This window comes from Onychomys torridus, chromosome 14 (genome assembly GCF_903995425.1).
Source record: "Onychomys torridus chromosome 14, mOncTor1.1, whole genome shotgun sequence".
Lineage (NCBI taxonomy): Eukaryota > Metazoa > Chordata > Mammalia > Rodentia > Cricetidae > Onychomys > Onychomys torridus.
The window spans coordinates 57,190,739-57,205,241 of NC_050456.1; the positions used below are offsets into that span (position 1 = coordinate 57,190,739).

The 14,503-nt window shown below is 39.6% G+C and overlaps 1 protein-coding gene across 31 annotated transcripts in view; it reads left to right on the top strand.

Moving 5' to 3' along the window:
- The window catches only part of Nrxn3 (neurexin 3), a 1,610,845-nt gene that overhangs the window by 763,977 nt on the left and 832,365 nt on the right, over positions 1-14,503 (top strand). For 17 of the 31 annotated variants that reach the window (XM_036206284.1, XM_036206271.1, XM_036206290.1 and 14 more), the window contains 3 exons: positions 4,434-4,815; positions 6,555-6,745; positions 7,546-7,719. In XM_036206284.1, the coding sequence (XP_036062177.1) occupies positions 4,434-4,815; positions 6,555-6,745; positions 7,546-7,719 (747 nt within the window). Of the gene's footprint in view, positions 1-4,433; positions 4,816-6,554; positions 6,746-7,545; positions 7,720-12,373; positions 12,401-14,503 lie in introns of all 31 variants that reach the window. The other 14 variants (XM_036206279.1, XM_036206286.1, XM_036206265.1 and 11 more) reach the window with 1 other exon arrangement.

Sequence of the window (14,503 nt, forward strand, 5' to 3'; positions counted from 1 at the left end):
AAAGCGAGTTCCAGGAAAGGCACAAAGCTCCACAGAGAAACCCTGTCTCGAAAAAATAATAATAATAGAATATACATATAAAGATGTGGTCTGTGTGCTGTGTGAATCTGGATTCAGACTGAAGGCCTACCATACCACCTGTTCAGACCTTAACCAAACTGCTTTACCTCTAAGGCGATGTAATGATGCCATCAATAACTTAATGGTAGTAATGACACTTGTCATAGTTGGAGTGCTTAGCATAAGGCCTTGCATATAGAGATAGGTAGTCTTCATTTCTCTTCATTATTTTTATTATTTCACCCCAGTCATTTTTCTTTCCTCTGGAATTCTAGGGCAGCCTTTCTGAGGTATGCATACACTTATCAATAAGTGAGAAAATGTTTGGTCTACACACAAAATTCAGAAGATAGGATCTCGTGCAAAGTTCTCGATTACTAATATGGGTTCGATGACACACGGATTTGTTTTGTACTATTTGGCTAGTTTATTGGATGTTTCAAAAGTCAAGCAGGTTTTTTTAAAGGTTTTTATCAGATGCAGTAATATAAGATGTTTTAGGGGGCATGTGGTTAGTTTGGTTTTAATCTGTGTAACAGGGGAGTGAGTTTCTTCAGCTAATAAGTGAGCCAATTCTTTTCTAATTGGGGGACCCACATTGCTAGATCCTTCCTGCCCTAGACTTACCCCAAATCATCCTAGACTCTCAAGCTGTCTGTGGCTCTGGATAAGCTCTGGAATTCCTTTGTTTCTTTTTCTTTTTCTTCTCTTTTTCTCTCTCCATTTTTTTTTTGAGACAGGATTTTTTTTTCTGTGTATCCTTGGCTGTCCTAGAACTAGCTCTTGTAGACCAGGCTGGCCTAGAACTCACAGAGATCATCTGCCTCTGCCTCCCAAGTGCTGGGATTAAAGGCCACCCAGCCCCTTGCTCGTTTCTTGTCCTACTTACCCAACTTTTTCCTCTGCCTCTCTTTTATCTCAACCAATAATGTATGTACCTTTATTCTGCTTTATAAAACTGCTTTTTCTGGTAGGCAGAATTTCCTCAGTCCTCAGTCCTAAAGATAAACTTATCTAAAATTTTGCAGAAATGTCTTAGCTGAATTTAAAATTGACTCTCTGATTTCTTTTGGAATTCTTTGCATCCTGTGGGATGGCCATTGCTTTCTGGTGCTTCACTCTGAAGTGTTTGTGTGGAAGGATGTATGTGAGGCAGGATTAGTGACATCACCACCCCACAGTTTTCTGACTCTGTGCAGGTTGTCTGTGATCCCCTTTCCTGCCACTTTCTAAACTGGTCCCCACACCTGCTATGAAGAGATAGGGGCAAACTACAGTTGGGTGCTTATGTCAAGGTCTTCAATGTTTTAAAACATGTGAATTTTAGGGGGTGTTCATTTCATGACTAGTACAATTGTCAATATTAAGTAATTCCATGTCCTGATTCCTTTTCCTAGTTACTCAATTGTTAACAAATTCATGTTGCATTTTGATTTTTGCTGTAACTACAACGTACGTATTTAACGAACATCATTATTTTATTTTTGCTTATATTAAAAGAACAATTTGACACTAGCTGTCAAAACACCACCAAGAAGCTCATCAAATTTAATCTCTGATTTCTGTACTCATTTGCAAATCTTTGAATCACTTCTGAGTTTGTGTCTTGGGAGGTAGGCTCTATATTTAAAATCCAAGGAGATGAAGAAATCTTCCAGACATGGTTCAATCTCTTAGACTCAAGCTAAATTATCCAAGAAGAACCATGCCCACCCTTCCTCTCTGAAGCTCAAATTCTGGACCAATAGAGAGAGAAAGAAAAGTAAGATGGCTGGACATCAAATGTCATTTATCAGTGAGACATCTATCTGACGGTAAAACAATAGCTTGATTTGACTGAACCTCGGAATTTGACAGAATGTTCACATGAGCCCCATTCAGGATCATGACGGCCATCTCCAAAAGAGCCAGAGTGGATTCTTTAGCACTGAAACCATGGGTTAGTGGAGTAGGCTGGGTATTTCCCAAGCTGCTTTGATCCAACTAAGAGAAATAGATAGTTTCAGGGGGTGGACAATGAGCACACAATTTCCCTCGTAAACTTCTTTAGTCTTTTAGTTTATATCACCCCCTGTCTTCTGGAAAGTTACACAAAAGTAAGTAAAGAGATTCTAGGAGTGCCTTGCTAGTGGAATTTCTTAAACCAGAAGGTGGTTGCACTACAGGAGAGAGTTATCAGGAAGGAGTTCAAGGGTGAGAACACAGTTTGTTCATACAGCTTTGTATGAATTTTCTATAGACACATTGAGGAAGCCAAATTCAACTTTGGCCATACTCAATGCTTTCCTTGATTTTGTTTTTACAATTTCCATCTCTGTGTTTATTTCAAGCCATCTTCAGTCACCATCACTGTTCTCACCCTAGCCACCCAAAGGCCCCGAAAAGTTTTACCTGTTGCTCTCAGTCAACTGGACCACCCCTGATAACAAATGTCAGAAATTTAACTCAGAGGAACTCTGGGTGTGAAATGAAGCCTGATGTAGTTTACAAAAGTCCAGATTTTCTGTGGTTAGTTTCAGACACCAAAATAATGTTTGTTTTCCTCTATTTTCTCTAAGCCTTTGGGGTTGGTGTCTCTCCCAGTAAGTTCAGTGCCCTCTGGTTGCTACATGGCCTCCAGCAACTCCAGACTTTCTTCTTATCCCTTAACAAGGCTGGCTTGCAACGTGAGTTTTTCACTGTTCCGGCAAATGTTCAGCAACTCAATGTCATACATCCAGCTTGCATGGTTGCCAACTGGGTGCTCTTAAGAATGGGTCCCTAAATCAGCCACACAAGCTTTGTTGCATCAGGAGTCGGAGGCCTCACAGATCAGGCCATACACCCTGCAGCCTGGCTGTCTTCATACTCTCTGAGAGGAGCTGGCAGGAGCACCCATGATGGACCCTGCAATCTTCCTCCCTTTCCTCACTGTCCGAGAATCAAGGATGACCTGACTACAGCCCATGCTATAAAATATGTATTAACTGTGTCATGTAGGACCTTCCCTTGTCCCTTGGAAAGCTATAAGGAGAAGGCCACTTTGTCTGATTGAACTGATGACTCATGTGGGACCCCTGCCATGCTGTCTGTGGAATTAATAAATCTCCAAATGAAACTCTTACCCCAAGAGCATTTGTCTCAACTTCTTTCTCTTGAACCTTCATTTTTGTTTTTACATTTTTATTTTTGAGACTAAAACGTAATTATAACACTTCTGTCCTCCCTTTCCTTTCTCTAAGCCTTCCCATTTACCCTTCCCTGCTTTCCTTCAGATTCATGGCCACTTTTTCATTAACTGTTAACACACACACACACACACACACACACCCCACATATATCTTCATATGTATATAGACTACATATACCATATATGTGGAATATATATATATATATATATATATATATATATATATATATACACATATATAGGATATATAAACAAACATATGTATATGTATATATCTCCTAAAAATGATCCATCAATCAATTGGTAACTTTGGAACTTGTTAGAAATATTCAGGTCTCACCTTGGAGTGATCAACTGTGAGTTTGGGGATCCATTGTTCAGGTGTTTGGACACAGACCAACCTTACAGCCTCCAAGGACCATAGTTTTACTCTTTAGATCAAAGTCTATGGTTATGTGAATAGAAATGAATTCTGTAGTCCAACCTGATTGTGATCAATCAACTTTATCCAGTCCACAGGATTCAAGTATAAAGTGTAGCTTCTGAAAGAGACAGTGAGTATTGTTTTTAGGAAACCATAACCAGTTGTTGACAGGTAAAATCAATAGATGTTTTACAAAAGAAAAAAAAAAGTTTTTTTCTAAGTAACAAGTAATGACTTACTACAAGAAATTGTTGGTCAGTGGGGGGGGGAAAAAAAAAAACCCTTTTGTGATTTGTAGTTAGATTCCATGTTTCCTTTTTTTTCTTTTCTTTTTTCTTTCTTTCTTTTTTTTTGTTTATTTTTTTCTGAGACAGGGCTTCTCTGTGTAACTCTGGCTTTCCTGGAACTCACTCTGTAAACCAGGCTGGTCTCAAACTCAGGGATCTGCCTGCCTCTGCCTCCTGAGTTGTTCCTTGAATGAAGAAGATGAACAGTGATGCCCTGTAACTTGGGTCCTCAGTAAGCTCCCAGTTTTCTTTCTGTGAAATGGCATTCTTAGCAGCTGACTGATATCACCAGTCAGGAGAACAACTTGGGTTGAGCTACTTCACTTCCTGACTGAGGTCAGGTGAGGTGTGCTCTATGAACAATGGCGAGTATTTTGTTTTCTGGAACAGAACTTAGAAACTTAGAAGCATGTTCCTGCTATAAGATGGAGTAAGGTGGCTGTGAAAAACATGAGTAACTTTTTCCATTCCTACCTTATTTCTGATTTTACAGGTACGATGGTGGGAGACCATACCCGCCTGGAGTTCCATAATATTGAAACTGGTATCATGACTGAGAAGCGTTACATCTCTGTGGTCCCTTCCAGTTTCATTGGTCATCTTCAGAGCCTCATGTTCAATGGCTTACTCTACATTGATTTGTGTAAAAATGGGGACATTGACTACTGTGAACTAAAGGCTCGTTTTGGACTAAGGAACATCATTGCTGACCCTGTCACTTTCAAGACCAAGAGCAGCTATCTGACCCTTGCTACTCTCCAGGCTTACACCTCCATGCACCTCTTTTTCCAGTTCAAGACCACTTCAGCTGATGGCTTCATTCTCTTCAATAGTGGTGATGGCAATGATTTTATTGCAGTTGAGCTGGTCAAGGGGTAAGTAGGAGAAATCAATTAGTTGATGCTGGCTATATTTACTGAAATATCATGTGAACTATGACTGTGAAAAACGCTGTCCATTTTACTCCCTAACCTCTGTTTCTGTTAGTACCTTCCTTGATAATAAAGATCTACAAATGACTAGGGCTGGAAAGGACAGGGACCCTTAAGATTATTTAATGAAATTCTACTAAGTTTATGCTATAAATCTTTAAACTATGAAATACAGTTCTTTGTGTAGCTGAAGTTTTCCTATGTCCACCCAGCTCCTGCAGCCACTCAGACCCAAGTAAACACACAAAGACTTATATTACTTATAAACTGTGTGGCCATGGCAGGGTTCTTGCTATCTAGTTCTTATCTTAAATTAACCCATTTCTATTCGTCTATAAGTTGCCACTGGCTTGTGGCTTACTGGTACTTTTACATCTTGCTTCCTCTGTGTCAGCCTGGTGAATCCCAACTCAGCCTTTCTCTTTCCAGAATTCTCTTCTCTGCTTGTCCTGCCTATGCTTCCTGCCTGGCTACTGCCCAATCAGCACTTTATTTATTAACCAATCAGAGCAACACATTCACAGCATACAAAGTGATATCATCAGCACCTTTGAAACTATTTTGCAATAAGCTTGTTTTATAAACTATGGCTACAGTGTATTATACACATTTTTGGGGGGTATTACTAATTGTTATCAGCAGATACATAGTAAGAAATGAAATCTACTTATTTTTAAGCACTACTATTAGCATTACAATTTTTATTTTAAGAGAAAAGCCTGGAAACAGTCCCCTAATATCCAAAACCATGAAATTGAATTGAATTGGACATTGCAGAGGTTAAGACTCTAATTTTTAAACCTCTCTTTCTCTCCCCTACTCTGCTATAATATCTTGTAAAGTAGTGAAATAGGAATAAAGACAGAACTGGGGATGTAGCTGGTTTGTTAGAGTGCTTGCCCAGCATGCCCAAGGTCCTGGGTTCATTCCTAGCACTGCACACACTAGGTGGGTGTGATCTCGCATGCCTGTAAATCCAGCAGTGCTATGATAGGAACAAGATGATCTTGTCTCTGTGAGATGGCATTCTCACCAGCAGACTGAGGTCACAAGTCAGCCAAATAACTTATTTTGAACTGCTACTTCACTTCCTGACTGAGGTCAGATCAGCTGTGCATGATAAACTATCCTGAGACTTGGCCAGTCTTAGCTAGATAGCAAATTTGACGTCAAACTGGTCTACATAAACCTTGTCTCAAGCAAATAACACATTGACCAATATTGATTGAATTTTTATTATTATTATTATTATTATTATTATTATTATTATTATTATTTTGTAGGGTCTTAACTGTACCACCTCTTAGATCTAGATCTTCCTATGAGCCATTAAAGAAGTAGACTTTGGGCGGGTGCGGGTACATGCCCATAATTCCAGCACTAGAGTCTTTGGAAGGAAGATTGTGAGTTCCAGGCCGACCTGTGCTATATTGTAAAGTCTTGACTTAAAAAAAATAAATAAATAAAAATGAAGGAAGAATCTATGAGTCTGTGATTATGGAATTGAAATGAAGTATGATCCCACAACTACTGACAATTTTTATAAGTGTGTTTAATTGCTATGCTATGCTAGGTTAACATGGGAGATTTGCAGCCCCTTGTTTTTGATATATATGTGATTGCCACTGAACCACTTCATGGTACCTGAAGTGATTGTGTGCTTTTTTTCCTCCTTCTCATAGGTATATACACTATGTGTTTGATCTTGGTAATGGTCCCAATGTGATCAAAGGCAACAGTGACCGCCCTCTGAATGACAACCAGTGGCACAATGTCGTCATCACTCGGGACAACAGTAATACCCACAGCCTGAAAGTGGACACCAAGGTAGTCACTCAGGTCATCAATGGTGCCAAAAATCTGGATTTGAAAGGTAATTCTTATACAGAAGTTTGTGTGTGACATCCCATCTCTCAACAGAAAAGTTGTTTCCACAGGGAAGCTCCAGGTTAGGAGTCCCAGCCATATGTTTTGTTCCACACATATTCCATTGGAAAGGTGTTGATTTATACCATAAAGCCACTTACCCAGTTTCTATGCAGAGCATGCCTCAAAATGCTTCATGATCTTTGATAATATTAGGAATGTGTTTTGGGGGTCTGAAAACTGAGGTGATAAGTCAAGGCTATTTCAAAATGTAGAAGGGTCCTTAATCAGGGTGTGGGGGGATTCTGAATCAGCTAACTCCTTTCTGCGTGGGTGACATTGGTAACAATGCCTCAGCCATATTGAGTACTGCATGTTGATACATAAACCAAGAGAAGGATAGTAGTTGGTACTCTCATTATGGGTTGTTAGACCTTTGATGAGATGTCTGTAAAACTCCCAACATGTTATTTCTAATACATGCATAAAACCTGCTCAATGTATGGTTGTTTTGTTGAAAATGTGGTTAAGTTTTACTTCTTTTAATTAGGAGTCTACTTCATACAGTTGATATGGTGATTCCAGCTCTGAGATGTTGAACACAAATGAATGACCTAGAAGAAATATTTGGGTTTTTGATAATAGTACTTTAGAGAGTCTGGTAATTATTCTTATTTTAACTGACCCAAACACCCCATGGTCATGTTATCATCATCTAAGGAATAGTCTAAGGTATTAAGCAGTATGAACATGGCTACCACATCCTTTCTCTACTTGGTCTCTTTTGTTTTGTGCTTTCTTTTCTAGGTGATCTCTACATGGCTGGCTTAGCTCAGGGCATGTACAACAACCTTCCAAAACTTGTGGCCTCCCGGGATGGATTTCAGGGCTGTCTGGCCTCTGTGGATTTGAATGGGCGCCTGCCTGATCTCATTAATGATGCTCTCCACAGGAGTGGGCAGATTGAGCGGGGCTGTGAAGGTAGAACCTCTCTTTTTTTCTAAGGCACAGCCTTGTCACAAGCATCAAGCCTTCTTGCTGCTCTGCCAGTGCCTCTTTCCTCAGTTTACCCATTTTTTATCATTCTCATTCACCATTCAACAGTGCATCCTAATCGGTGTCCTCTTGTCACTGGCTGAGTATGCCAGACATGTGCCATGAGTTCTAAGAAGGTATGCTGGCAGATGTCCTTCCAGGTTCACATACTCAGCAGTGAAGTACCTTCCTTGTCATGGCATCAGGTTTCTCCCAATTTGTGCCTTTTATTTTCAGAGTGGCTGAAAGGGCATTAGAGATTTCTATTTCTATTTTGATAATGGTAAAGGACAAAGCAAAGAGCCCAGATTGATATCACCATTTATAATATGCTTCCTATTTTGGCTAACAATAGCTGGATTATTAGTGCAAATCCATTGGGAGACAGAGAAATGATGCCAGAATGTCACGGTGATGGAAGGAGACTAATATTTATTGAGTACTTACTGGATCAGGCTCTGCTTGTCAGTCCCCATTGTGCTGTAGAGGAATATCCTCAGCACCCTCATTAGGAAGCCCTGGATTAAGGTCCAGGTGACATTTGGTAATTTACTTAACCATTTAGGTCTATCTTTTCTTTCTTTGTGAAATGAGACAGTAATAGGCACCTTGAAAAGTAATATGACTAAATCAGAAAAATACAAAATGCCTGATACATAGTGGGTACTGGATAAACGTGGGATTATTGCTCCTGAATATTATCTCATGTGAGACACAAAATAGCACTGCATGTCTACCCACGCTGCACAACAAACCATGCTCAGCCTGTTTCTGTAGACACTGAAAAGAATTAGTCTTTCCAGAGCTGTGACTGTAAGAACAACCTAGCTTGAGCCAGTAGAGGGCAGCAGTGAACACATTCTGGGTTTACTCCTGCGTTCAATTGGCTGGAGAAGTGACTGCAGGTCATCTACAGTCACTTCTCCTACAGTCACCAAGATCTACTTATTCTTGCCTCTGGCTGAGCCTTATGGTCCTTTGTGCAACGCATTGTGTTTTCTTGCATCCGTTTTCCATTTTCCATGTCAAAACTGTTCATTTATTTCCTGTGTTCAACTTCACGAGCACTACTTTTAAAGCAGCTTCCATTTGAGTTAACTCATTCCTTGAAAGCAGAACTTTGCAAATGCTTCTCAGGCTAACTTGTGCTAAAAAAGATGTTTCCCTTTGCCTGAGTTGGTTGTCTGTGTTGGACTAGTATTAGAAGGGTCACCCCTATGATCTGCTTCCAGTTTTCCTTTATCTAACAATATGTTTTTAATTCTAATGGCCTAAATATGATATGATGATGATGATGATGATGATGATGATGATGATGATGATGTGTGTGAGTGTGTGTGTGTGTGTGTGTGTGTGTGTGTGTGTGTGTGTGTGATGGGCAAGAGGTTAAGAATCAAAAGGCACTTGAAGTAGCCATTTTGTGTGTTCCTGAAAATGCTGCACAATTTCACTCAACTCATAAATTTTTGGACTTACTTCATAGTTTTTCAGGTGTTAAAGGAAAATGCAAGGAAAAAAATAAAGTGTTTGGCATTCAACTAAGAATCTTACTTTAGAAGGTTTGGGATGACAGGAGCTGAGCTTATTCCAGAATGTACTATATCAAGTTAAATTAAAGTATGAAGTTATATATTAAAAAGCACAAGACAGAGGAGTTAAAAGCAATCCTGCTCTTACACAGGATGTAAATTCAGTTCCTAGCACCCAGATAAGGTGACTCACTGTCACCTGTAACACTAAATCCAAGGATCCAACACTTTCCTCTTATATCCACAGACACTGCATTCACATATATGCACACACAATTGAAAGTTTTTCAAAGAAAAGACAAGGTACTATTTAAATAGCAGTGTTTTTTTTTAATTTAATTTTATTTTTTATTACGACTTAGATTATTCCAGTTGAAAAGTTAGGAAGAATCCATTTAACCCTCAGGTTGTATTGCCCAATAGAAATGAAGTAGAAGGGTCAGGGGAGATGTCTTAGCAAGGCATGCTTATACATGCTGTGTAAGCATCAGGAACAGAGTTCGGATCCCTAGCACCCCCATAAATGCTAGTTATGTGTGGCAGCTCATCCACAATCTCAGAGCATAGGAGACAGAGATGGAATACCTGGAGCAAGCTGACTAGGTACGTTAGCAGAATCAGTAAGCTCTGGGTCCAGGTTAGAGACATCCTCAATAGACAAGACACACCGTTATTGAAGGAGATTCCTGATACCAACTTCTGGCCCCTATACACATATGCTTGCATACCCATATCTATACATGTACTCATGCCACATACATGCAAGAAAAATAAAAAGAAAGTAAGAAATGTAGTGTAAGTTGTACATAGAATTAAAATTTCCCAATAGTTATGTTTTAAAATGTGTAAAGTAACTGGAAATTAGTTTACATTTTATATTTTATCTTATTTAATCCAATATATCCCAAACATCAGCATTTCAGTGTATGTAATAAAGTGATTAATGGATATTTTGTATCCTTTTGATTGCATTAAATCTTAAGAAGCTTGAGTAATTTATATTTGTAGCAGCACCTAAGTCCACAAAATGCACATTTGAAGCTCTGTTGTCATGTGTGTATCTGGCTGCTGTATTGGAAGTGCCACTCTATAGAAAGTCAGACTGGAGCTTATAAAGAAATAAAGCTATGGCATTGGAATAAAGAGAGGTTAAAATTAACTTTTACAAAATGTGCAGAGGGAAGGAAGGGCTGAGCTCTACTCAGGAGAGAGAGCTTTAGGGGAAACAGCCAGAATGCCAGCGGAAGGAAATTACCGGTCACATTGGGAGAACTGTCCGCTGGCTTCCCTGAAGCTCAGCATCAGCTTGTGAGATTCACCACATGCATTACAGTGGACTCCAGCCTTTCTCTAAGTACCATGATTGTTCAAAGTCGGATACTGAGACTTGATGGCTCTCCCATCCATCTATGGCAAAGCCCGTGGGCCTAATCACATGCACTCTATTGCCATGGAGATAATTATGATGGTTGCCCCCTGAGCATTAAGACTTCCCTACTGGGTGGGATGGAGTGGAGGATGAGTACCAAGGGAGGGAAGAAGGTCCTTGTTTGTTGTACACAAATGACTTAGATAATTAGCTTAAGTGGCCAGGAAAAATAGCCAAAAAGTAGGTTAAGGCATAAATTACTATCATTGGTAGTTTGCAGCTTTGTGGATAAGGCCTCTGAGAAGATCTTGGGAGCCTTTTTAGGGTTTTGTGGAAATAATGCTATGAAAGATAGGAGGGAAGAATAATGAGGGCCCTGAAACCTCCAAGAGACTACAAAAGATTCCATTCCCATGAGTCTCTTGCACACAACATGTGACTCCTAAGACTATCTTAGGGTATAAGGCACATGGGACAAATGGGAAAGAGAGCATGTAACTTGGTGTCATTTCTTCATAGGAAATAGTAACCAAATCGGGGATGGGATGTCATTACCAAAAACCTTGACCTGAATCTACTTAAGATGGTGAATATGTTGTGTTTTTATATATGTAGGCTAAACAGACTACTGGATAGCATATGTTCTTGCAAAAGTCAGTGGCACTGATATTTTAAAATCTTTTAAAATCCCTAAGGAATAAATGTATTATTTTCCCATTATTTGATCCACCAAGAATTTGTGTAAGAAATAAAAAAGTTAGAAATTATTTTCAAATTTAGGAACTTAGTATTCTTTGGTTCTCGGGGTTTTTTGTTTTGTTTTATTTGTAAGAATGATCTTGAGGTAGGCTTTGATTTTATTTCTCTGACTTAGAAATTGTCTGATTTCTAGCCAAATTCTGGCTGTGACTTTTGGCTTCTTATTAGGGGCAAGGATTATTTTTTTAAATAGTGCCTAAATTAACACTTGGCTTATAACTACCTTTTCCCATGTGGAGATTAGCTTAGCCACAGAAGCTAAAGTGTGTTGAGCAGAGGTGCTGTTTCAGCTGTAGAAGGTAAACATCTGGAAGAAAACAGCACATGCTTCATTCTGGAACTAGCATGAATCAATAAAAAGGACATACATTTGCTGCCTTTTTTGCCCACAAACATTTGGTTGTATTCCTACAAATTGAACAACTTAAGCATTTTAGTGTACCCAGTGGGTCACCTGGATAGAAATGCATAACTCTGGTGCCATATTCCTTGGTGGCATTTTCAAGGGTGTAAGGGATTGGGGTGATCGAGAATTGCCCATGCTCAACTCCCAAATACTCCAAAGTATTTTTGTGGGCTTGGAATGTGCACATTTGTCATTCAGTCTGGCCACACACTGCCTTTCTCTCCTGGCTGTATGTCTTGGGGTTGGCTGTGTATGTATGGGAAGACTCTCCTTGCCCATTGCTTGTGCTTTGTCAAGTTCACTGTTTCCCTGTCCCAGCTCTGCTGACTTGGCTCCGAGGAGGCCTGCTCCTGCCTTGGTCTGTGCATCCCCTTGTCTGTGCTGTCTCTGGTGACCTTGTTGAGCATTTCAAGTGTCTGTCTGAGTGATGTTGGCTATGCAAACTGCATTTTTGTTTCTGTGATGTTACCCAGTTGACTCAACTCTAACTAACCTCTGGTTATTGTTTTCGCTTTTTCTGTTCTTTTGCTAACAAAGTTGCGTTGACCAAAGCTGACCTGCAAGGTAGAGAAGGCTCTTGTACCACTTTGGAGTGAAAGATACCCTGTGTGACCCTTGGTATTGTTACATTAGAGGGCTTCTAGCTGTCAGACCTCTTAGAGAACAGCCATTGTTGGGGAGGGGGCTGAAGCCAGTGTTCTTCCAAAAGGGTGACAGAAAACCAAAAAATACACAATGAAAATAATTGTGAAATGACATATCATGGGGATAAGAACATTACTCTATTCTGGGTAGAACCAAAGAGGTTTTAAGCATCTTATACTATGACTATCTCCCAACAGGATCAATTCTGGAAATGATTAATGAATGTTTCTCTCAATATTTGTCATGTTGGGTCTGGTTCCTTTTAATTTATGCAGCACGGATATAGGAAGAACTTTGAAAAGGAAGAAAAGGCTACTTGAGTTCTTAATTTATTACTCTCTAGGTCAGGAAGGTCATTTTCTAGAGTGGGACATTCAAGTGCTTGGACTTTATGAATGGCCGTATCATTTTTCTCTCAGCTCATTTTTAAAGAAATATTTTAGGCATGTGGGAGATAATCGTATCATTAAAACATTGCAGAGATTTATATTTCCTATTGGGTATTTTGGTTGAGCACTTTAATTTTCTATTGTGTGATCTAAGCAGAAAAAGCACTCTTGGGGAAGAAGAGGATCTGTTGGTTTTATCCTGAATACCCTACAAAAAAACCACCTGCCTGGGAGATTGGGAGATGCCTGTGAATATCTGCAGGCAGAAACTGCTGCTTCTGTCATTCAAAGAGACACCTTGCAAAGTCAGTAATGGCTTGTCATTCCTGTTAGGTCAGGCTGCTTTGACTCAGAATAGCAAGGGAGGAACAGAGCATTTTAGCTGTCTTAAGGCAAGCAGAGCACAGAGCCTCAGATGGCCGCTGCAGAATCTGCAATCAGACCAAACTGTTAGAAGTAGGTGAAGGCAAAGGTAGTTTTTAAAAAAGTAATGTTTTATCTCTGGGGTCATTTCCTTTGCTGTGACTTCCTTGTTATATACCAAGTGGGTAGATACACTAGTGTCTACCTTCCTGGGGGGACATAACTAATAATGCCATTTGATTAGATGCAGTTCCTTTCTCTTCATCTCTTCACAGCAAACTAAAATATGTCCCATATATATTACAACTAGTGGGAAAAAAAAAAGAACATATACTTTGAACTTCAAGCATGCTTTGTAACATCATTCAGTTTTAAAGTAGGTAGCCCTTTGTGGTAATGTTGTCATTTTAGGCACTTTGCTCAATTGTCAAAAAGGGGACCACAGCATGTCTGTAAGCAGAGGACAAGAAGGAGGATGATTCAACATATAGCATGAGACAGCCTGAAGTGGGTAAAGCTCCTTTGGACCAGATTTAATAGGTTAAGTGAGAAAGCTAGGTATTCCACTCAAGTTTACTGTTCTTCAGTATACTGAGGACATGACTTTTGAATTTCTAGATGCTAGCTCAGAGTGTTTCATTGGGGACTCTGTATGTGGCAAATCATCTTAAGGTACCTATCTGTATTAGTAACTTTTCTCATCATTATGACAAAATGCCAGACAAAAGCTATTTATAAAAGGGGAGTTTAAGGTGGTTCACAGTTTAAGAAGTGGTACAGTTCATCATGGCAGGAAAGGGACACTGGCACGGCACTCAGGGCTGGTTTCTTTGTATCTCATCTCCAGTCAGGAAGCAGAGAGTCGACGGGACTTTGGGACAAGTTAAGAAATCTTAAGCTTGTTCCCAATAACCCACTTCCTCCAGGGATGATCCATTTCCTAAGGATTCTTCAGTTTTCCAAAACCTCCACCAACTCAGGGCCAAGTGCTCAAATATCAACACCTAGGGGGGAATACTGCACATTCCAACCACAAAAATTATGGTAAGGGGGAGGAATAGTTTTTGACAGTTATATAAAGGAGCAATTGATCTCTCTGGTTATTACAAATTGTCCACCAAATGTATACATATTGGGGGAGAAAACACATCAAAGTACCTTGACATGCCCCTTTATAAACGCATGGTCAGTAATATGAGTTTTATATTACTCCTATAAGTTCCATAAACTTCCTTTTTTGTAACACAAGAGTCTCCTGCTTGTCTCAAGA